The sequence below is a fragment of the Lacerta agilis genome, chromosome 3, assembly GCF_009819535.1.
Source record: "Lacerta agilis isolate rLacAgi1 chromosome 3, rLacAgi1.pri, whole genome shotgun sequence".
NCBI lineage: Eukaryota > Metazoa > Chordata > Lepidosauria > Squamata > Lacertidae > Lacerta > Lacerta agilis.
In genome coordinates, this window is record NC_046314.1 from 27,130,485 (window position 1) to 27,155,423 (window position 24,939).

The 24,939-nt window shown below is 43.4% G+C and overlaps 2 protein-coding genes and 1 long non-coding RNA gene across 3 annotated transcripts in view; 2 read left to right on the forward strand and 1 right to left on the reverse strand.

Moving 5' to 3' along the window:
* LOC117044552 overlaps positions 1-8,197 on the forward strand; it is a 30,605-nt gene extending 22,408 nt beyond the window's left edge. Inside the window, exons 2-5 of the mRNA XM_033145370.1 lie at positions 5,488-5,616; positions 6,264-6,356; positions 7,123-7,634; positions 7,984-8,197. Coding sequence (XP_033001261.1) covers positions 5,488-5,616; positions 6,264-6,356; positions 7,123-7,634; positions 7,984-8,179 — 930 coding nt within the window. The 3' untranslated portion in view covers positions 8,180-8,197. The remainder of the gene's footprint in view (positions 1-5,487; positions 5,617-6,263; positions 6,357-7,122; positions 7,635-7,983) is intronic.
* The window catches only part of HPCAL1 (hippocalcin like 1), a 71,153-nt gene continuing 54,359 nt past the window's right edge, over positions 8,146-24,939 (forward strand). The window contains exon 1 of the mRNA XM_033143096.1: positions 8,146-8,210. The gene's annotated coding sequence lies outside the window, so the exon portion shown is untranslated. The remainder of the gene's footprint in view (positions 8,211-24,939) is intronic.
* LOC117043442 overlaps positions 11,984-24,939 on the reverse strand; it is a 63,169-nt gene continuing 50,213 nt past the window's right edge. Inside the window, exon 2 of the long non-coding RNA XR_004426188.1 lies at positions 11,984-12,096. This is a non-coding gene — a long non-coding RNA (uncharacterized LOC117043442). The remainder of the gene's footprint in view (positions 12,097-24,939) is intronic.

Here is a 24,939-nt window from a genome sequence, read left to right on the forward strand (position 1 = left end):
CTGTCACAATTTCTTTTCACTGAACTGAAAAGCATTTTTCTTTTTTTGTGAGCAACTTTATGGCTTGGTCTTATCATATATTCATACTTCCGCATGACAGTGTCCCCCGGGGCACTTTCACACAAAAGTCGGGACTGAAATGCAACCTATTTTCTTTGTCTAGCTGTGCGAGTTCGTATCTCACGTGTGTCATGCTGGGTGCATGAAAAAATACACAACAGTGGCTATTCTGAGAACTTTGGGAGAAAAATAAGGCAGGCAGACATTCTCAGGAAGGCAAGTGTGCACTATAAAGCAATACAACGAACACTGTATTTTTTGACTGGCAATCTTTTACATTGTGGATAATGTGGAGTTAACTGAAAACATTATATCTTAACATGGATCCATTAACATTTGGTGAATCCTCACAGAATCTTTGGGAGTTTGTAGAGATGTGCTTCAGGTATGATACAATAATAAGACCCATTGAGACTCTACTGTTAACTAATTCACTATCATGCATATTTAACCTGCCATGAGAAGCAGCTGGTTTTCTGGGGGAGGAAAAATAAAACACAACACATCTGCTCCTGTAACCAGATCTTAAACATATTCAGTTGTAAGTAAGCCCCATTCATTTCAGTGGAATTTACATCCAAACAACATGCTTGTCTCTGCTTGCAGATGGAAATTTTGAGCTGAAGGGAAATAAAAATGAAAGTCCCAGTAGCTGTTTCTCATCTGCTGTCAAACAAATGATTATCCAGAAATCCCGCCTGCCTTTAGCTTAACTGATAAACTACAGCTAAACACCAATTCTTCTTGCACTAAACTAACATTTGCTGTCTGATTAAAAAAAACCACATATGCAACTAGCATCTCAAAGACCGATTTGTGTACACTCTAAGCCCAGGTGAGCAATCTGGAGGGATCAGGAAGTGCTGAAGAGCCGAACTGAAATGGGCAAAGGTTCAAGTATCAGCATCTGCTAGCAGCAAATGTCAGGCATTTTGTTAATTTACACTCAATACTCATCTAGTTCTATTATTTCAGGAATATATTGTCTTGCAGAAGAAAATGATGCTTTTAGGACAGACTTCCTTGAGATTTCCCCAACCACCATTAAAGATGAATGTTTTTGACTTCATTGCACTAAAAATGGGTTGATTTGTTGGGTTTCTATTCCTCTCACTGTGCAGATATTGTGTAGGGTTGGTTTATCACATGTCTGTGTTATGCATTCCAGCATCGATTGTTGGAATCACGGGAGCGGATGTTTACTGTATTCCGTTTCTGTTTGTTGTACTTCTTGCTTCTTCGGACTTCTCTCCAGAGAGAGGAGACATGTTTTATTTTGTTCTGCCTTATACTTAATAAAGTAGCTTTTAGTGCATACAACCTCAGCCTAGCTCAGTCTGCGTTTATCTCTGCTGGACTCTGAACATGTGCTCAGTGTCTCCAAGACATGAGTCATTATAAATCATCAGGGAAGGCTGTCAGAACTCCCTAGAGCTGCACGCTGAACGCTGGTGGAAACGTTCCTGTTGTACGCCTGGGGGTCGTCCTAGCCCCCGGCCAACCCGACATGATTACCTCAGCTGGTGATGCTGATTGGCATGTATTTGAAATCCCCCAGAGTATCTTCCTTTAAGAATTTTGCATGAGCAATCTGAAAGTAGGAAAAATGATCGTTGCAGAATTTAATCACACAGTAGTAGTGAAGATATGATTAAAAAGTGGCAAACCCCCCCCAAAAAAACCCATTTCATTCTTCATGAGGTGAAAACCCAGGTTTGCTGCTAAAAGTACAGTCTACACCAGTTGCCAAATAATGTACAATGCACGTGCTTGAAAACACATGTACCGGTATGTTTTTACGTATACTGCACATTTTTTAAAAAGCAGCTTGGCTCTCTCATTTAAATGAAGCATACCTAGGATGACTCCTGCACTGTAATTATTTTGGTGAATACAGGAGGACCAATCGGTTCACATGCTTGGAGTCAATGGACCAGTGCACATGAAGAAGTGGCTGACTCAGTTAAACCATGGCGACTCCTTCAGTTCGCAACTGAATTAGAAGAAGAAGAGTTTGGATTAGATATCCCGCTTTATCACTACCCAAAAGAGTCTCAAAGTGGCTAACATTCTCTCCCCCCCCCAACACACACTCTGTGAGGTGAGTGGGGCTGAGAGACTTCAAAGAAGTGCAACTAGCCCAAGGTCACCCAGCAGCTGCATGTGGAGGAGCGGAGACGTGAACCCGGTTCACCAGATTACGAGTCTACCACTCTTAACCACTACACCACACTGGCTGGTCAATCAGATAAAAGTGGCAGGGCGCTATAGAGATTTGGAATTAGAGGGGATCCCCAAAACATATTATTTCCTGCACTCTGTATGGCAATGCTCAAACAGAAACTGGATTATGTGTAATTCTTCTATATCTGTGGTTCACGCCATGTGTCGCCCCATGAACACATGCACTTCCACTTCAGACTTTACAGTGTTTACCATGGAAACAGTGGTTGACACATGATCAATGCATGCAGCATGTGGGTATGATAGATCACCATCTATGGATTCAAGAAGAAATCCCTTTTCCTTACATACATCAACTAGCCAGTGTGTGTGTGTGTGTGTGTGTGTGTGTGTGTTTGCCTTTCCCCGTTCTGTAAGAATTCAGAAAAGGACATGCAGGATCAAACAAACAAGAAGGAAAGGCCAAAAAGACATGCATTTTACATTACTAATAACAAGAAGAACTAGCAATAGATCCAAGAGCCTTTAACCGAAAAGCATGCTCTTCTAGTGACTAAATCCAACCTCATTTGTTCGTACAACAATATTCTATTAATATTACCATTGTTGGGAAACACATGGGCAAACAGCCATTCATGGAGAGGTCCCTGCTGGCTAATTTGTCAGATCTTATCCTGCCTTGCCAACAGCTTCAACTCACAACTCTAGAAGAAATATAACAAGAAGGTATTGGAACAAAACTTAGAGAAGGTGGCCAGTTTCTTTTTCTCTGTAGCTACTACAATAAGGTTATATAATGATTTTCTCTTTTAAATACTGTACATGACTTTCCTCCGATTTGGTGTATACTTATTTTAAAATAAGCCCTAAGGAGCTCAGTGGAGCTTACTCCATAGGACCAGGCTTCATTTCTAGTATCTCTCTTTTCTACACTTTCCAAAATAAAAATAAAAATCTGATGGTTACACAATAAAGAACCTATATATTCATTATAATCAAACCAGGCTCCATAACCTCTTATTTGCCCCCTTCCTCTGCCCTGGCTCTTGATGGTATACAGCCAAACAGTTCTCCTTTTCAAGATTGGTCTTGGCATAATTCCTAGGATCAGCCCTTAGCTATAGCTACTTCTGCCAAATAATCACAATATTAGTACTGAGTGCTCTTGATTATATACAACAGTTTAGATTGCTCTAATTTTAGAAAATGAGGGATAGTGCAGATGTTTGGCTTGTGTAGTTTGAAATAAGTTTGAAAATTATTCTCTCCAGTGATTCTTCGATAGTCGCATGTATGCTCCACATGCTAAATTGTTTTGCAAGAGGGCATTAATTTGCAAGAAGACACTTTTCAATTAAGGGTTGCATTCAGCTAATTTTTAAGAATTGTGTTAATCTATTAACTATTAACTTTGTTGGGTCTACTCTGAGTGCCACTAGTATAGGATTTGTACAAAAAGTTTTTGCACAAGAAAATTTTCTGAGGCTGGGATTATTGGGGTGCATATAAACAACTGAAAGCAAACACCCCCCCCCCCCTTCTGAGAAGTGGTCTTAACAAATGTCAGGTTTTATATAAAATTTGTTTCTGAGCAACAGAAGTTTCATTAGATGATTTCATGCCTTATATTTCAAGGTGCACCCGAAGCCCCACAAACCTGTGCAAAGTCTCCTCAAGTTCTCTTTCTGTCCATACAACAGCTATAATAAATTGAAGGTTGTGCTGCCAGAGAGGAGAGCCAGCAATATGTGCAGGGTGAAGGGGCACAAATCATACCATATTTCTTTCTGAATGCTGCTTCCTAGATAAGTATAGATAGGACTGCTACTGACCTGCCTTACAAGATTATTGCAATTCCAAAGCACAACTGAGGGCTGTGAGGCAAGGAGGTATGCAGGCCTTCACAACAAGCCTGCGTATATGAGGCAGAGTTAGCTTGTAGGCAACCTATTTATTGAGCATTCATCATTTGCACAAGTTTGTGGGAAGGTTAGACAATATTACCTGTTTAGTGAATATTTATTCTGATTTGTTTGTAGGGGTGCTAAATGACATTGTATCAAGCAATTGTTATCCCACACTTTCACGTCACTTTCCTTACTGCAAAAAGTCTGGTTTTGCCCGGGGGGGGGGGAGTGTGGGTCTGTTATACAGGCACACCAAATCCACTTTAATTAAGCAATGTGAATTTGCTAGTAGGTAACGCTAAAAGGTAAATGACCCTGGATGGTTGAGTCCATTCAAAGGCAACTATGGGGTTGCGGTGCTCATCTCACTTTAAGGCCGAGGGAGCCAGCGTTTGTCCACAGACAGCTTTCTGGGTCATGTGGCCAGCATGACTAAACCGCTTCTGGAGCAACGGAACACCGTGATGGAAACCAGAGCTCACAGAAACACTGTTTACCTTCCTGCTGCAGCGGTACCTGTTTATCTACATGAACTAACATGCTTTCGAACTGCTAGGTTGGCAGAAGCTGGGACAGAGAAATGGGAGCTCGCCCTGTTGCGGGGATTTGAACCACGAACCTTCCGATTGGCAAGCCCAAGAGGCTCAGTGGTTTAACCCACAGCGCCACCCGTGTCCGCTAGTATGTGAGCGGGGGACAGAGGAAATGTGTCACTGTTAATTCTCCTTGACCTCTCAGCAGCTTTTGATACTATTGCCCGAGGTGTCCTTCTGGAGTGGCTGTCCAAATTAGGGGTGGTTGGCATCGCTTTGTGGAGGTTCCAGTCCTACTTGAGTGGACATTTCCAAAGGGGGGGGGGGGCTCTGCAGCCTCACGGCTCCTTCCTTGGGGTGATAAGAGAAACATTTTTGCCTGGTGCCTAAAGATATGCTGGCTCCAGTGACTGAACTGGTCAAGCAGATCTATATCTATATCATCTATATCTATCTATCTATCTATCTATCTATCTAGTAAGGTGATCCTTCAAGTAAACTAGTTCCAAGCTGTTGAGGGCTTTTATACACTAATAGTAAAACCTTAAATTTGGCCCTGTAACAAACTGTCAGCTAGTGCAGATCTCCGATTTATGCAGTCAGACGGAAAGGTGTCTATTCTTTGATTCAGTGTTCTTAGCATCACATTGCTAGCCTGCTTGCCCTCATAATTTAATCCAGAGCTACCCTTTCCAGGAAAAATACAGTTAAGGGTGCTTCCAGGTGACCTGTTTATTCATTCTGATTTGTTTGCAGGGAGCTTAAATGCCGTGGCTATTTAATTCCTTCTGATTCGTTTGCAGGATAATGTGTCAAAGCAGGTATTACCTCGCACTTTCTACTGCAGTTATAACAAGTCTGATCCGTTGAGAAAGCGAGTTCGTTGCACGAGACCTCCCAATCAACTACAATTGCAGAACCTGACTTTGCCAGTATATTATCAAATCTCACTCAGAAAGAGTGACAGTCTGGAAGCACCCTAAGTTGAGAAAAATACCTGTTGCCAACCACCCATTTTCAATATCTGACCAACACTTTACAATGTTAAGCCCCCTTCTGGAAGCCCCATAGGGTATTGCTTAACAACTAGGGAGATCTGAGTTCTGATCCTCAGCTAAACTTTTGGACAGGAGCTTTTGGACAGGAGCTTAATATTTTAAGGGAAGTCTGGATACCACAGGCAAGTGGTTGGCAACAGGTTTTGGGGTTTTTTAATTTATGAGATTTCCCCCCAGGAAAATTGTAGGTCTAGGGATTAAACTGGGTGGGCAGAAATACTGCTACAGTGGCAAAATAGGTCAGTGCATCTGAATGTTAACAAGAAGGTTGGTGGTTGGAGTCCACCCAGAGATGGCTGCGGACAGGATCCCTGTATTGCAGAGTGTTGGACTGGATGGCCCTCAGGGTCCCTTCCAATTCTACAATTCTACGATTCTATGACTCTGCAAAAATATATAAAATAAAATGTGTATGCAGGAAGAACCCACACCTCACAATAAGCACCCTGTAAACCCCAGCGTTCCAAGACTATCCGCCATGCTAGTCTTCATTCTGATGTGTTTCCACTTAATGATTTCAGGGCCAGCTCGCCCATGAAGTGGACGGAGGCAGCCGCTTCAGGCGGCGAAACCAGAAGAGGTGGCACGCAATCCGCCCTGTTGCCGATGGAGAAGTGACAGTGGCACCAGCGGATTTCAGTGAGAGATCTTGCAAGATCTCCCTGAAATTTCATGAGATCTTACGCACTCAGAACCTGCTGCCACCACTGTACAACCCAGGTAACGGGAGGCTTGGGCAGGGGTGGAGCAAGGCGTGGCACCTTCCTGGTTTTCTTCAGCTGGCAAAACAGGGCACACTGCCCTTGCATAGCTTGTCATTTCCCTTTTGTTGCTTGGCTGCTTCTATGTGAAACACGGTGGAATGGAGTGGGAAGTAAACATGTAAACCAGGGATGGGGAACAATCCTCATCCACTATATGTGTTATTGCCTGTGGTACCTTTCCCCAAGCTGGTGCCCTGCAGATGTTGGACTGCTACAGCTCCCGCCATCATTCTTGACCTTTGGCCATGGTAGCTGGATCTGATGCGAGTGGAGAGTTAAAAACATGGAGGGAGGGGAAAGGAATGGCAAGGACAGATTTCCCATCCTTATAAACAACTGAGGGTGTGATGTTGCACGTGAGCTGCAATAGAAAGGCTAACGGCTACTGCACTGCAGAACCGTTTCTGTTTTAATTGCCATGCAGAATGTTGTTAACTTGAACCGTCATCCTTAAGGAGCTCAATAGAAGCATCATTAATCCTTCCCCATTCAAGTAGGAGGGTAACAGGGCATGGACTGACATAGAATCATAGAACAGTAGAGGTGGAAGGGACCCTAAGGATCATCCAGTCCAACCCCTGCAATGCAGGAGTAAGCGGCTATCCCATAATACGAGATCAAACCTGCAATCTCGGCGCTATCAGCACTGTGCTCTAACCAGCTGAGCTATCCAGCTGGCAACCTTAACGAGCGAGGAAGCTACAGCCGTTGCGCAGGGACTCCGAGGCAACGCAGCTGCCTCTGCACGGAGTCGAAAGCAGGCGGCCTTGTTCCTGGGCGCGAGCCGAGCTCACATTGTCGCCCCCTCCGCCCCTGCTCGGCCGCTTCCTTGCACATTTTTTTTCCCACGTGGGCAGCGGCGCACAAACTCCCCTCCGCCCTCCACTCGAGCGGCGGCAGCGAGTCACTTTTGTTTTTCTCGGGACTTCCTCGCAACTTCCTCCCCGCCGTCGGGCTGGCCAGCGTGGTATCTGCGGGGCGTGGAGGGCGATACCAAGCGCGGCGCAGCAGCAGGAGGCGCCAACTCGCTCCAACCCCGAGCCCGGCCGCCTGGCAGAGCCGCGCTTCCCCGTCCCTGCAGGCGAGCCCACCCGCCGCCCTCCGCGGCGGAGGAGACACGGAGGGCAGGTGAGGAAAAGGCGACGGGGAGCGGGCGCGCGGGAGCCGAGAGCCGCCTTGCTAAGCCGCTACCCCTCCCGGGGCGCGCGTGGTCCGCCCCCTAATCCAATATGAGCGCGGCTTCTTTTCTCCGTCGGGCGTAAACCAGCGCGGAGGCTGCGAGCGGCTCCCGAGGGCTCGGCGCGTGGTAGTGCTCGGCTGTGCGCGCTATGGGGAAGTGAGCGCTGCTGGGCGCACGGCCCTTTTTACGCGCCTGGCAACTCCAGTCTCACTCACGCACTTTTCTTCCTTTCTATCTTCCTCCGCTTCCTCCTCCCCTCCCTTCACTTGTGTGGCTCGGCCGCTCGTTTCCTTTCAGGCTGCATCTGCTGCCGCTGCCTCCTCGCCCTTCCCGCACTCCCTCGCTCGGCTCCCTTCCTCGCCGACGCCGAGGCGCGGCTGCAGCTGCGAGGGAGCAGAAGCGAGCCAGCGAGCGAAAGGCGGACTCGCCCGTCGCAAGCAACTCCCATCTTCCCGGTCAGTCTCGGGGCCCCACCGCGCACCGCGAAGAGTGAGGAAGAAGAGCGCGCAGCAGCCGCGAGTCCGGTAAGGGGGCTTTGGAGCGGGCTATTGGGGTCTTCGTCCTCTCTCAGCTCGGTTGTTTTCTGGACCAACCTCTCCCTCGCCAAGGCGACTCTTTGAATCGAGTGGGGAAGTTTCCTTGGTTTTGCAGCCATGTCACGGGACTCGAACCGGAGGCATTGCATTTTTGCAGGTATCCTCGCGCAAAAAAAAAGAGAGATGCCCAGACACGTAAGACGAGGCGGGGTTGACCGCTGTGGAGCGAGGTGTGTTCTCACAAGCCTCTGGGCCAACTTGAATTAATGTGACCAGTTCGGGGAGAAAAGAGCTTTACTTTACATCCCTTCTCAGGCTGCCTTCCAGGAGGTTCCTGGCAGCAGCTTTTATTCCACACCCCCACCCCGGTGTGTGCTTGGTTTCAATTCATTTTGCAACAACGCTGTGGTGTTTTTGGTTTTTGGCTGCTGCTTCGTGATTCGTGGTTGTTGAGGCAAACTCCTACATTTCTCTCGTGCCTGAGAGGGAGAGAGTGACTTGTTTGACTAGGGAGACGAATGGCTCTTTCAACTTCGTCCTGCACCCGGGGTGTGGGGGGGGGGGACTTGTAGCCCTACCGATGTTATTGGGACTACAACTCCCATCACTCCTGACCGTTGACCGTGCTGTCTGGAGCGAGTAGGAGAGGCATATAGGTTCCCCACCCCTTTCCCTATAGACGCTAGTACTTGGGGGCACTTCCTCTACTCCCACCCCCACCCCCTGCTTTCTAAAAGGTGACAGTACTTTGCTTTGGGCTGTAGGAAATAGAAATGTGTGGTGTTTTTGTGACTGTGAGCATGCAAGCTGTCCAGTGCCGCAAAATAATACTAGCATTAAAGTTATTCAGTACCCACAGGGCTTGTGTTAACGGTAGTTAATATTTGACTGGCCAATGTACAAATACATAAATATTAAGCTGCTACTGACTTCAAAACAAAGACTCCTAGCTGCTGTTCTCCAAACTGTCTTGTCAAAACATCTTGTTCCCCCACCCCCTTTCTCTTAAAAACACAGAATCTGACTTCTTCCAGATGTGTGTATTGATAAGAGAGACAGTTCTAAATCTAGGGTTTGCAAAGGAAATTTCAATGAACCCTTGTAAACTGTTTCTGGTTGAATTGGCTAGATAGTTTATGGAGACAACATACTTGAGCTTCTGAAAAGATCTTTGACATTTGGAGTTTCTTAGGGAATTACGTGCAAAATAATCCACTTGTCCTTTTCAAACAACTTCCCGTACAAACAGATTTAACGACAGAATAAGCAGCAAAATGTAACCTGTCAGCATCTGAAATAACACTCTCCTCTCCTCCTGAGTTCGCATAACAGCTAGATGACTTTGCATCTCTCTTGAGGATATATCTCCAGCTGAAACTCATCTGCTTCCTAGAAGTAGCACTAATTTCAGTGGAAACTATTTGAACATATCTGTACTTAGGATCACAGCCATCAAGACTTGTTTGTTTTAAATGATTTCTATGCAGCTTTTTATTTACACACATACACAAAGTGCCACAGTGCTTCACATCATAAAAAAAAGAAAACAACCCATCAGTAATTGAGTAATTTTACTCAGTAGTAAGTCCTGCTCAGGTCAGTGGAGCCTGCTGGCAAGTCTGTGTTTATAGCATTGTTATCCATAATATGTGTTCATGAAATACTGGCAGCAGCAACAGAAAAGCTTCCAATGGGCATGTTAGGCAGTGCAAATGCTTCTTGCAGTGAAAGGGACTGGGGAGCGCACTAGTCCAGTCCTTAAATTAGCAACACATTCTGCAAGTTAAGGTGCCATCTTGAGCTCCAACCTTCCAGTGTTTGAAATTAAGCTACAGTGTTGGGAGCACAGGGAATGTTCTGTAAACCATTATTGTGATAAAGCTTGCCTTGCATGGGTTCTTGCCAATGTCCCGTCAGTGCTTCCTGCTGCCACTAAAAAAGAAAAGCCGTGACAACAGTTAATCTGCTATGACTTTGAAGTGCCCTGCCTATTGGTCTTTGAGAACCGCTTTCTCGCTTGTATGACTGACCCGTGCCTGTTGTGTGCTTTTGCAAGCTCCAGACTGTCTGGGTGCAAGCCAATCCAAAAATGGCTTTAACTGACTTGAATAGTCAACATCCTCCTCTTATCAGGGAAAATCCAACCTAGGCTTGTCCCACCTGCCCCTCAGTTGTCTGGATGTCCCCCCTCATGGCGCCTGTTCCTCATAAATTCTCAGATCTTGGTCTAGTCTTGATGTAGATTGTGAAGCCTTCCAGGGAAGGGTCCCTGACACGTGTGAGTTTTGTATGGTATAACTGGCACTAAACAATTCTTTTGCAGGAGAGACACGAAGAGGACCCTGAGATTCTCAATTTTAGTGTGTTGATAATTCGGTATGTCGGTTGCCTTTTGCACTTAGTGGTTGTAGTGCTTCTGTGCATCTCATACAGGCACATTTAAGAATGACTGAGTCCTCTTCTATCAAGGGGTACATGATTCAGTGGAAAGGGAATGTTCTAGAGAATGTTCTGTGCTATAAGAAAGAAATTAGTTTGCGTCACATTTTTTGACAGCGGCAGAAATGCTAGTTAAAAGTATTTGACTCCTGTTAATGTGATGCTGATGAGTATTTTTGATACTTTGAAAATTGTTTTTAACTGCAGGAAAGTAACTATTTGAGTTTAATGTGACAGAAGATTTCAAAACATTGCTTATGGATTTGTAATTTACTTGCAGAAATAAGATGTTTTATCCTAAAGCAAAGTCATTTAAAGGAGAAAATAGTTTAGCGTCAGTTCTTTCCAGCAAGGGAAACGCTTGCTGATTATAGCCCAACAAATCTGGAAAGTACCTATTTTGGGAGAGAATCAGTAGTTACATTGCCCATCCTCCCCCCCCCATTAAATCCTGTTGTAATTTTCTAATTTTGGAATACTTTGAAAAACACTAATAGTGCAGTCCTATGCATGTCCACTCAGGAATAAGATCAAATAAGTTCAATGAGACTTACTCCCAGATGAATGTGTATTGACTCTGTAGCCTCAAAGTGCATTTGTAAGCATGTGTGCTCGGGAGCAAGTTGCATTGAATTCAATTCAATTTACTCCCAAGTAAGTAGAGTTAGTGTCTGCTTAATGTGTTTTTTATATCCCTATGATCTTGCTTAATTTTGCAAAGGCTATAAATGAAAGCCTTGCATTCTGCTCTGTTCACTCACTCCCACTGAAACCAGTTTGGGTTTCTGGTATATAACTGATTATAGAATTCCATCTGAAAACTAGCTTGCAGAAAATATTAATGCCTTAAAGAAAGAAGATTTTGAATTTTCTGGGAAGTTGTGATGCTTTATGGGTGTTAATTTGTAGTAATTGGAATTGTTTTTTGTTACTGGGTTGAAAGATCAATTATTTTGTTGTTATTCGGCTATTCGGTTATTTTAAGTTTCTGATATTTAATAATACTTCATCTTGAGTCAAAAAATATATACCTTTAGGGCATATGAGGCAATGAGAAGCGAGGGAGCTTAACCCTCAGTGGAGTTAATTTCTGCTGGCAAGATGTCATTTATCTCTTGCTCAGGTTGACCGTATTAGTAAGGTAATGTTGGCTACCCCTGGTGGCTGAGCTATAAATTCTTTACCAATGCAAAAAAGCTTTTGCATGCAGAAACCAATCAATTAAACTTCAATGAGTATTGCATGTTTTAAGTTAATTCTGGATTTTTCAGTATTCTGCCTGTTTGCAATCAAACAAATGTGCAAGACAACAAATGATCTTAACTCTAGCAGCTTATTGCTAATTGCAAATCTCTGTTGGTGTATTGATATTACATGTGCTTGCTTGCTTTGATTGATGTAGTCCAAAGTCTTCCTCCAGTTGTCATCTTCCATACTACAGAGAAAAACCGAAAGAAACAATTGTGAAAGAATATTAATGGGGGTGGAATGCTTTCCTCCCCTCCTTCCAAGAGTAAAGAAAAAAGCAAACTCTAAAAAGTAATGGGAGGAATAACAATTGATTGATTGCTACACATGGGACATGGAACCTTCAGGTGCCTACTAATTTTGACTGAACGTGCTTCTTTGTGATCTCTGAATTCATTAGTGCTGCGGCATTCATGTCTGAAAACTAGGTAGCTTTTTTCATAGGGGAAGTGCATTAATTCCCCCAGAGTGCACTATCTAGGGCAGGTAGTTCCAGCTAAAATATTACGTATTACTCATAATTAGAATAATGAGGCCTATCAGTCTTACAGGAAGCCAAACTGCCTACTACAACGTGGGATAGCTCAGTCGGTAGAGCAGAAGACTCTTAATCCCAGGGTCTTGTGTCCAAGCCCCACGTTGGGCAAAAGATTCCTGCATCACAGGGGATTGGGCTGCTAGATGGCCCTTGTGGTCCCTTCCAACTTTACAATTCTGTGATCTCTGATTTCTAACAAACAGAATACTTTGTTGTCTAGACAAAAACCGGCTCCTTCCCGGTCAATTCAGTCATCCTCTAGAGGCAGGGTAGGAAACCTGTGGTTATTCAGATTTTGCTGGATTAAAACTCCATTCATCACTGACCAGTGACTGTCCTGGCTGGGGCTAATGGGAGCTGAAGCATTTGAAACTTCCTTACAAATGAATTATACTAAGGAAAACACATTCTCCCCCTTATTGTAACTTCAAATGACTATGATGGTGTTGGGGACCATTCTGGTTGACCAACAGACTTTCCAGTCATAGAACCACTATCATGTGACTTTTAAACACACAAGAGTATGAGTAACCAAATTGACTTGACCACTCAGTTCTAACTGCTTCACTCCAGTTATAATAGTAGAATATACTTTATTTTAATTAAAGCAGCTTTAAGAAATAATACTAGGGTTCTGTGCACATGTTCCTCGGTTACTCTAGGTGGCTTTCCAAACCACTTGAGCTGTGACCCTTTTTCTGTCATATTGGAAATAATACATAAGTAGCTCAAAAGGCAAATGTATACAAGCAACAGAAGACTTTGCAGGAATCTGAGTTCTTAATAACTCTGGGCCAAATAAAAAAAATACTGGGGGAAAAATATTTATTTCAGAGAACCAGGGCACAAATTAAAGCATAGTTGAAAGTTTGACACACACACACACACACACACACACACACACATTCCTGCAGTTTCACACTGTCCTATTTTAGACATCAAAGGCTGGAAAATAAGGCAGACAAATACACAAGTTTGCAACATTCTTCCTTGGCTCACGATAAAAAGATCAGGGGTTTGCCTTTGCTTCTCAAACTTAAGAGGTTTGGAAGTACATTCATCTGATGGGTGTAAAAAAAGCAACAATATTGACCAAAGCAGGAGCTGTGCATACCTCTGTTCTTAAGATAAGATGGGATTAAAGGGGCTTCTTTAATCATTGTGGTCTTGCATCCTAATTGGAGTATATCCATCCTCAAGAAATTGTTTGACAGTCTTCCTAAACACAAAAAGTTACATCTTATGTAGACAAATTACATAGGAGATTAGGTAGAAAAGGTGCCGCCACTCTAATGGGCAGGAAGGCATACCACTGTATTTCATAAGAGGGAGGAAATCTTCCACTGTGGCTTTAAAGTGATTTCATAATCAAGATAAATATTTTAAAGTAGTATAAGTGCATGCTGCAATTGTTTGCTGATAAAGAATTCAAATTAAAGCCAAATGCGTTGTGTACCAAGTGCAGCATCCTTAGTTGCCAGAGCAACACACTGTGGTGTACTTTGTGAGTTGAAAAAAAAATTAGAACCAATAAGCCAAGAAAGTTCGGGGAGAGGCACTTTAAAAATGCCGTATCCTATCTGTAGAACAGGGGTCCCCAAACTAAGGCCCGGGGGCCGGATGCGGCCCAATCACCTTCTAAATGTGGCCCGCGGACAGTCTGGGAATCAGCGTGTTTTTACATGAGTAGAATGTGTGCTTTTATTTAAAATGCATCTTGTGGGGCATAGGAATTCATTCATTTTTTTTTTCATAATATAGTCCGCCCCCTCCCCCACAAGGTCTGAGGGACAGTGGGCCAGCCCCTTGCTGAAAAAGTTTGCTGACCCCTGCTGTAGAACATCTGGGGCTTGGTTAGCCTGGAATTTCAGTCTTCTGTGTAAATATACAGCAAGCAGGCCAGAACATAAATTGGATTTGTCTTCAAGATGGCAGTAGATTTGCTTAAAGGTAAAGGTACCCCTGACCGTAAAGGTACCCATGACTAAGCTGCTTCTGGCGAACCAGAGCAGTGCATGGAAATGCCGTTTACCTTCCCACCAGAGCAGTACCTATTTATCTACTTGCACTTCGACGTGCTTTCAAAGTGCTAGGTGGGCAGGAACAGGGACCAAGCAACGGGAGCTCACCCCGTCGTGGGGATTCGAACCACCGACCTTCTGATCGGCAAGCCCTAGGCTCTGTGGTTTAGACCACAGCGCCACCCGCTTAATGCAGTATAATACCAATATGTTTAGATATTCAATGTGTGTGTGTGTGAAGACTTCTGGGAGTGACTGATAGGAATTTCAACAGTAAGTTAACATGTTGTGTGCAAAGAATAAGCTGGAATTCACTAGAAAAGTTTAAAAATGAGAGACTTCTGTATCTAATGGTTAAAATGCAGACTCCAGACTCCTAAGTAACAGTGCACGCCACACCAACAGTGAACAAACCAAACCACATGGAACACAAAATGCCTCAGACTTTAGTAGCAACCCAAACACCTAGATTTTAAGACTGTCAGTCATATTTTCTAGTACAGTAGTTCTGTATATCAGTGCATACACTGTTGCAAGCACATCCTTTAAAAGGGGGGGGGGGAGCCGTATTATGAGCAGACCTGAATCAGATTCTCTTCACACATTACTCAGAGCTGTGGGGCCGTGTGGTTGCTCAGCTCCCTCTTACCCATTACATGTTGAGTAATTTCTGAACTGAGGAGCATTTTCTATTCCTGTAGGCTCGCTGTGTGATTTAGGACCCTGTTTGAGGATTCTAAATATTTCAATTCTAAATATTTCACTGATAGAAAAAGCTTCCTGCTTCAGAAGCTATCCTTCAGCCCTGGAGGGGATATTGAGGAGCTGTGCAACCTCAGGGGCAGAACTAAATGTCTAGACATTGCCCCTTATAATCTGTGTTGCCCGTTCACTCAAATAACACACCAGAAGGGCTCTTGCATGGAGTCCAATGTTTAGACAACAGCATGGGAACGAAGAGAAAGGGAAATCTTGCTGGGAGGGGTGGGAGAGAGATTACCTGTATGATACACAGGGCCATCCCTACTATTGGGTAGAGTGAGGCAGCTGAGAATAAATGAGAGAGAAGTGCATGTTCCACGCATAGCCTGGCCTGCATCTGATGCCATGAGATGTAGTAGATGGATGTCTCTCTCATGAGCTGTGCTCTCTGCATCAAGGCAAGGCCTGACTGGGGTGTTGGGACAAGGTTCCTTACTGGGGGCAAGGTAGGGTTCAGGCTGTGCTCTAGGGAAGCGAGGGCCGTCTTAAGGTCCTCCGTTGGAGTCCTCTGATTCAGAGGATGGCAGTGCCACATCTCCATACCAGTGGGACACTCGCCCCACAGGTTCATCCAAGGGTCTGGCGCTGCATGCCCTCTCGGTTCCAGGGTCATGACACCATTACCAGCGTTGAAATAAGATTTATCTGCCAGGCTGGTCAGATTCTGCACATGGAACTGGGTGGTGGGCAGCACCATTTCACCCTTTGCCTCAGCAGGCAAAATTTATTGGGGTGTCCCTGATTAAATTTAGCACACATTACAACAGGCTTCAGTTTTCATCTCGGTGGTGGTGCTTCCGCATTTGTATTGAATATGGTGGGACATATGGCCAGAGGAGCCTCTTGCAGTTTCAATACACTGCTTCAGTGTTAAACTTGAGCAATGGGAAGCAATGCCTGTGAACAGGAAGGAGTACATGGGACAAGGTGTTGCACAACCACCTTCTGTTTGGGGTGTGCCACCCATACTGCCCTGACAGTTTTTCTGGGCTGCTATATAGACAGGGAGATGGCATGTGTGAGTTCAGGGGCGTAGGGGGCGGTCCGCCCCATGTTCCATAATGGAGGGGGTGACAAATTATCAAGGAACAATTACTGCCCTACTAGGGCGGTTCATTTAAAAAAAAACTTTTTAAAAATGCTTGCTCCAAAGGTCTTATCTTACTATAATAGGGATTATATAGCTATATATGAAATTTCATGCATATCGGTTAATATCTTGACCCTCCTCCACCAAACTAGCTGTTTACTTGGCTGTTTTCCTATGTCGTGAAGGCTGAAATTTGAGTTGAGTGGAGCACTTACTGTTTCCAACCCTAACCCTGTGGAACGCCATCTAATTAGACTTTAATTTGATTTTGAGATGTTTTTAGGAGGTAATTTAATTATTGTTTGATTTTTATACCAATGTTATGTATCTGATGTTAGCCACCCTGAGCCCAACTTCGGCTGGGGAGGGAGGGACATAAATAAAAGTTTTTTATTATTATTACTTGTATTATTCCTTTGTAAGAAAATATGAAATACCGTAATACCATTTTTGCAGGGGGGGATTTAATTGGGGGGGGGGGGTGACAAGAAATTTTCCGCACCAGGTACCACCTGACCTTCCTACGCCTCTGTGTGAGTTGCATCAGATCTGCATGCCAGGTCCTGCTGGACCCTCTGCAAATGAGCTGTAATGTTTGATCTCTTCTAAGAAACAAAGAAACAAAAGAAAACCCTTTGCTTCGAGCAATCTTGGCAGCTAGAATTCTGTCAGAATAACAGATACTATTTTTCTTTTCTTTTTAGTCAGAGATCTAGGGAATGGCCAGGATAAGGAAATGCATTTTGCCGAGGTCATTCATTTTTGGCATGTATATTGTATAAACTTCATTTGGAGTTTTTGGTTGGGAATATGGGCAGAGGCAGGGAGGAGAGCATCTTCTTGAGCCACAAATCGGGTGTGTGGGTGGAAAGCAAAGTCAGCCTGGCTTTCCATGATTTTTAAGTTCATTTTGGGTGTGAGCATTCATTCTGCTTTACTCTCATTATTTCAGTTTTACATAAGTGTGTTAAATATAATTCCTTTGCTTACTGTTCACATGTGTGAGACAACCCTGGTTGGTTTCCAGCTGCTATAATATCTGCAATCAGTCTTAACTTTACTCAGCTGGCTATGTTGTTGTTGTTATTTTGTTCTTTTAAGTAACCTTTCTGTAATAGTGTATTATTAGAATTTGCTTCTGCATGTTGTTGTTGTTGGCCTTGCTTTTCATATCTCTGCACGGTAAAAAGCAGCTGTTTCCACTTGGTCTCCTTCGGAGGTTCAGTTCACTGTCTTGTGTATGCGTGAGGGATGCCCACCATTTCACTCTCTTGTTCACTGCATCTTCTCTGGCCTTCTTCTATAGCTACATCGTGGCAGCCTATCCCATCCACATAATCCCAGCTGATCAGTGTAGTCTACCCGAAGTCTTTGTCATTACAGCTTTCTATGCCTCCCAGATGTGCGCTCTTAAGATGTGTGCTAAATTCACCGTAGGTTACAGAATGATTTGGAATGTGAGAATGTATAGTAGAGCAGTCTTCAACCTTTTTATACCCAGGACCTAGTTTTAACCCAAAACTGTTTGGTTTTAACCCAAACATGTGTTTGGGGACCCCCCTTTCTGAATCTTTCCCCATATATTTGCATTGTCGCAGTGCTCCTCTTGCAACCCACCTTAGATCAGGCCATGGCTTAGCGGTGTATCCTGACCTACCAGTTGAAGACCAGTGAATTAATAAAATAAAATAAAAATTGCAATATGTTAAATCTATGAATGCACACCCACTTTCCCCACTGAGGATTCCATAGCATTACAAAACCTTGCCATGACACAGACGGCACAGATTAGGAAGGGAAGTGAAAGACAGGTGGTAAATTAAGAGGAGCAGCCTCCTAGAACTCTGCTTGCACTGCAATCCCATGATATTTACTCATAAGTAAGTCTTGCTGGGTATAGTGGAGCTTGTTGTTGTTGTTGTTCAGTCATGTCCGACTCTTCGTGACCCCATGGACCAGAGCACGCCAGGGACCCCTATCCTCCACTGCCTCCCGCAGTTTGGCCAAACTCATGCTAGTCGCTTCGAGAACACTGTCCAACCATCTCATCCTCTGTCGTCCCCTTCTCCTTGTGCCCTCCATCTTTCCCAACATCAGGGTCTTTTCCAGAGAGTCTTCTCTTCTCATGAGGTGGCTAAAGTACTTACAGATAAACATAAATAGGATTATAGCCCTGATAGATAAATAGAAAACAAAATGTGGCATTCACCATTTTCACCTCTCCCATTCTAATTTTCTGCTATTGGAGCTTGTGCATGCATATTTTTTTTAAAAAAAGGAGGTGATGGAACACGAGCATAGGTTTTCCTAAAAGCCACAAATTATTTGTAGTGTATACAGTATCTGGGTTTGTATGTAATGAAGATAATTAAGCAACAACACCCCTTTCTGGCACCCCCTTCTCTGATGGTGATAAAGCTGTTAAAGAGTGTGAATGGAAAGAGCACAAAAATCAACTGCCTTGCAAAACAATCCATGTTGAACTGCTGAAAATGAGTGGATTGAGAACTCTGGACTTGGTATGCTGTGACTTCAACATAATGGCCTCCCCCATATACCCACGATGTTGAACAAAACACTCATTATAATGATATGGGCTCTCTTTGCTACTACCTCCTAAATGTGTAGGCATGTAAAATCTTATAAATGTCTACACAAGATGATTTACTTGTTGAAACGGTATTTTCTGAGCACTGTAGCCAAGAGCTAACTGCTTGTCTGTCTTCCACATGATATTCTTGCAGAGAAGCTAGTAAAATTTGGTCTGGGTGTGGTAACTGGTAGGTGTATTTGTAGCTTCTTCCTTTTTAACATGCAAGATGTACTTGCATGTAATCGTGAGGGGTGCATCCTTCTAGGCCAGTGATGGCCAAACTTGGCCCTCTAGCTGTTTTGGGACTACAGTTCCCATCATCCTAGACCCCTGGTCCTGTTATCTAGGGATGATGGGAGTTGTAGTCCCAAAACAGCTGGAGGGCCAAGTTTGGCCATCACTGTTCTAGGCGGTTCAGGCAATTGCAACTCACATTTATGTATGTGAGCTCTGTGTTCGCACAGAAGTATTTGCTAGGGGGAAGGGACAAATTTAAGTGCGGTTTGCATGCAAAAGGTATTGCATTCAGTCACTGGCCTCTTTGGGTAGGGTTGGGAAAGTCCTTTGTCTGAAATCCTGGAGAGAGCTTCCAGTCACTAAGCAATACTAACCTAGAAAGACTACTGGTCTGACTTGGTTTAAGGGAAAGCTTCCTATGTTTCAAATATTGTTGGGGGGGGGGGGAATGTGGCTGATAGGCCCATGTGTTTCCACAGCATATAATTTTTATTGTCATGTGTAAAATGGCCCCATGGTTCAGTATCAGATTCATTTTCAACCCTTGTGCTATGCAGTGGTCTGCCTAGAACTACAATATGCTGTTTATTTCAAGCATTTCTCCTTATTTTTGGGTCTGTTCCTTATTTCAGAATGGCATCAGACATGTCTGTTCAAACTAAATTTGAAATCGTCAATTTCATAGGGCAACCTGAGTTTTGGATAGGCGACAAAGTATAGGGTTGTGCAAAGTTCTTACTGGTTAAACTGAAAACATAGCAATGGAAGCTGTTGAAATATTTAGCCTTCCTTGTTTTAAAGTTAGTTTCAGTCGCAACCTTAAGGGTCATTCTACTTGGCATCCTGAAGCAGAAACTGTCCCAGTGGCCCGGAACATTTTACAGCAGCTGAGTTAAGTGACATGTGTAAATATTTCAGCATGTGAAAAGTTGGAAGGCTACTCCTGACCCAGTTAATGGCTGTTTTAGAAAAGTTCTTGGAATTGGCAGGCTCTTGCCGTTGATCCTATGCCTCTTAGAAGCAAGCACCATGTAAAATGGGATTTGCTCCTAATTAATAGTGGTTGCTTGGGATGAAAACATTTTTTAGTGCAGATGCCAGAAAAGAAAAGGCACGTGGGAATGTTTTCCCAAAAGAAAAAAGGCGGAGGCAGAAGAAAGCCAGAATCATTGTTTCGGGTGTCAATATTCATTTATTATAATCTGACTTTGAAGACAGTACAAATATTGCCAAGTACCGGTAATAGTGAATCAAGTCAGACCCAAAGGAGGAAGAGTAAAAAAAAAATTATTGCCATGTACAGTGATAGGAAAATTGTGGTACCAGAAGGTAATGAAATGTATTTATGCTTTAAATTAGGAACTAATTAATTCCTCCTTCCCTGGCCTTGGAGAAAAAATTGTTTTTCCTCAGAGTGATTAAAAAAAATGCTCTGGACAACCATGACCTGCTTATTCACCTTATTCCAGCTCAGTACATTCGGTTGCAATAGAACAGGTATGGCTAATCTGTGCCTTCCCAAATGCTTGTGGCTTGCTTCTACCATCATCCCTGACCATCAGCAATGTTGTCTGGGGCTGATGGGAGTTGGAGTTCAAGAGCACCTGTGAAGCCGCTTTCACCATCCCTTCCATAGAGCTCTGTGGAGACTTTCTGGGACAGATGCAGTCCCTGCAACCCCTTTCCCCTCCTTGCTTCCTTGTTTGGGATTTACCACACATACAGAGAAGAAAGGACTCCATTTCTGAAGTTTTTGACATGAGAACCCTAAGCATTGTGCTTCCACCTCTTCCCGTGCCTCTTGCCATGCTTCATATATTATCCCCAACTTGGGTAAAAAGTATAATCCGTGTATGGAAAGCCTGCATGTGTGCTGCAGTGTAGATTTTGTATGGGAAGTGGCTTTTGCAATGCTAGTACTGACCAGCTATTGCACTCTGATTGAAAACTGTTTTGCTGCATGCGTTGTTAACAGTATGTTTGGGTTTGCTTATTTCTCTTCTCTGCCCCATCCCATTTCATCTTCCATTTATCTTTCTCCTTCAACCTGCTTTTCTTCAGTGATGGACAAGTACCTTCTGCAGTCAAAAAATATCAGTTTTTGGAATTGGCTTGAGTATTTTAAAATGAAGAGCTATTATTTCAGAGCCTCTTTGGAATTTCGTGGTCCTGTTTCTCCTGATTGATAGCAAGGCCTGATTGACGAAAGGACGCAGCCCCACTCTTTCCTTTCCATTAAAACCTCCATGGCACTGAGGACAGCAGAGTCTCACAATAAGGAGGGCTGACCCACAGCCTCCATTATGTCCTAGAACGCTGCTGAAGCGTAATGAATTACCGTATATATTGCTCACTGGAAGGACAGATCCTGAAGTTGAGGCTCCAGTACTTTGGCCACCTCATGAGAACAGAAGACTCCCTAGAAAAGACCCTGTTGTTGGGAAAGATGGAGGGCACAAGGAGAAGGGGACGACAGAGGATGAGATGGTTGGACAGTGTTCTCGAAGCGACTAGCATGAGTTTGGCCAAACTGGGAGGCAGTGAAAGATAGGCATGCCTGGCGTGCTCTGGTCCATGGGGTCACAAAGAGTCGGACACGACTGAACGACTGAACAACAACAACAAAAATTGTTTTAAATTGTGCTGTTTTCTGTAACCCTGCCCTGGGACCATTTGGCGAAGGGAGGATAGTAAGCATAACTTATATATAAAATAAAATAAATAAAATCAAAGGCACCCTAACTTCTTTCCCAAAGGGCAAAGGGATACCCCCCCCCCAAAAAAGGACAGCTGTAGATTATACCTTAAGGCTTATTATGATGAGCTTCTCAAAACAAATAACTCACTGCTTGGATCAGCCCCAATGTAGTTGAATTTAATAGAGCCAGATAAAGCTGTTCAGCCAAATAAACTGGCCTGAAGGGTGTAGCACAAAGGGTTTTGGCTCTTACGCACTCAGGTTTGGCCAGAAGGCTGGTGCAATGTGATATTACAAATGCAGAATGAGAGTGCTACAAAAAGTTCAAGTCTTATACAGGCAGAAGCTGTGGGAACTTCCTCTAACAGAGTTAGCTGTTTCTAGCTCTTTTCTCCTTTCTTGTTTTTTTGTTTTTTGTTTTTTTTTAAATATGTTCCCATAGCAGCTGCTGAACCTGCCACAGAGCATGCAGGGGCATGCAGTCTGCTCTTCACTGAGCAATCCTGATGACCTCTTATCCCCCCCCCCCCCCGGTGTAATCATTTTATCCATTTCTTGGCTTTGCAGACCTCCCATCGCCATCCCTGTCACCTTTTGGTTTCCACAACAGTCTTAGAAGTTCAATTGTGAACATGAAATGCATGTTCCGACTAATTGTCGGAAGGAGTTGAGAGAAAGAATTCTCACAGTGGAAGACTTGGGGCACCTTTATGAACTGGTGCCCAAACAATTCCCTGAAACATTTTCTGCTTTGGAGCGGAAAAATACCAGTAGAGGCAGAGTTGCCCATTTGTACCATACACAAACCCTTCCTAGACAGTAGAGCAGTGTTTCCCAAACTTGGGTCTACGGCTGTTTTTGGACTACAGTTCCCATCATTCCTGACCACTGGTCCTGCTAACGGGATGATGGGAGTTGTAGTCCCAAAAAAGCCAGAGACCCAAGTTTGGGAAACACTGCAATAGAGGATACACCGAACTGTGGAAGACCTGGTTTACAAATCCTCAAATATATTACAAATACACTTTCCTCCCTAAAAATTTCACTTGACGCCATAAAACCTTTAGTAATACTGTGTCTCCTTAGTACACCATCAGTGATACAGATATTGTGTGATAGCATTCTGCTGCTGCATCCTCAGTCTCTTCCTTCCACGAAACGCCCCCACTAATCACACAGACCATGCTGACACCAAATTGCCCCTTTCTGCAATTTCAGCCAGGACCCTCTGACCAGTGACCTACGTGTCTGTAGTTTCCAGATCGCTGGCCTATAGCTATGAGCCAAGGGAGTGTCCATTAAGTGGTCTATTAGCACTTGACTTTTGGAATTTTCCTCTCTAGAGTGTAAGCTGATAGGTTGGACTGTAAACCAGTAAGGCCTGCAACAGCTTCCTTATAGCTGTAGAAACTGATCATTAGCAGCCTACATACAAAGTAACAGCCAGGCTTCAGCTACAGGTAATGTTTTCGCCTCTCATTTTTATCAACAGTATCACATTCATAACATTCATTGTCATGCAGCTGCTGAGATTATTCTCACCCATCTCTGCAGGTTGAAGGTTAAGAGAGAACAAGAGTTCACAGAAATAGTTGATACACATGAAATACACCGAACTGCACCTGCATTTCTACAGAGTTGGACGCTACTGTCTCACAGCCGTACAAATTTTGTTTAAGAAGAGAATTCTGTGATAAAATCAAGATTGTAGAATACAGTGCCATTAATTGCAAAATCATTACAGTTAGCACTGTAGAGTACTTTAATATATATTTACAAATTTATAAATGCATGCATGCTATTATACTGCAGGTGAATAACATGCCACAAATATTTTCTAAAATCTTCTGTTCAGCAGTCCTCATCTGAAATGTTCTCTCTGGTTATTTTTAAATCTGTCGCTTTCCAGATGTTCCAAGCTATGAAAGGGCTTTTTTTAAATGACTTTCCTATTCATGTTAACAGAAATTCATTTATACCTTTCAATCTAATTTTCAAATGTTATTTAATTGAGATTCTATTTGGAAAATTTTATGGTAGCAGATTAATTTCCTACTTTCCCTCAATTTCTCCCTCCCCACAAAGCTGTTATTACATTTTGTCTGCTGAAGAAATAACTGTGGCAGTTAGGTTCCTGGGCAACTGGAAGTGCAGTTGATTGGGAAATGAAAAACTTCCTGAGTAATTAATGTGCATAGATGTAATTGTGTTAACCTTATTGGAAACGCTTTAACATTAAAAAATGGAAAATCAAATTAATGGGCTCAGTTCTATTGTATGCTACCTATTTAATCTCCCCATTCGGCCCCCTTTCTTCCTTGATAGTTGATCTAGTTATTTAACAGAATTTGAATATTGCTTAAATAAAACCTCTGAATGGTTCACGAGGAACTACAGTATGCTGCCAACTGCCAACTAACAAATATACTGTAGCCTTAGTAGAGAAAGAAGGAAAATAATAAATCTCACGTGTGATCTTCAAAAGTTGAAGGATGTGACTAAATGAGATGTACTGCAGCATTACAACATTTTACATGAACTGCTTCTGAAGAAAGTGGTTTGAGGGAAGTATCAAGTTCAGTATATTCTACTCGGTGTAGTAAGTGGCTTATACATTTATATTTTATGTAAACCTCTTAGAAGTTTTGGTGATTGAGGGGTATAGAAACATTGTTAAATGCTAAAGTGGAGGGTTACCATAAAATATATTGAATCAGTTTTCACATAGTAAAACAGGCATAGAAAGGTTCTTGTTAGTTACTGCTAAATATTTAGAGACCAATGAGAAAGGTTGGTAGGAAATGAGAGGTTTTTTTTTGTTAGTGGTAATATTAGCATAGGTTTACTCCTTCTGTAGTTCTGCTTGACATATGAATATATGCAATGGGCTTACTCCAAGTCAGACAGTTGGTTCAGCAAGCCCCAGTGCTGTCTACTCTGACAGCAGCTCTCTAAGGTCCCATTGAGAGAGATCTTCCCCTGCACTGTTCCCTGAGATGCTAGGGATTGTACCTGCATTTATATATGCAATGCTTGTGCTCCACATCATTGAGCTAAGCACCCAAGAAGAGCAGAAAGAGGTCCAAGCACT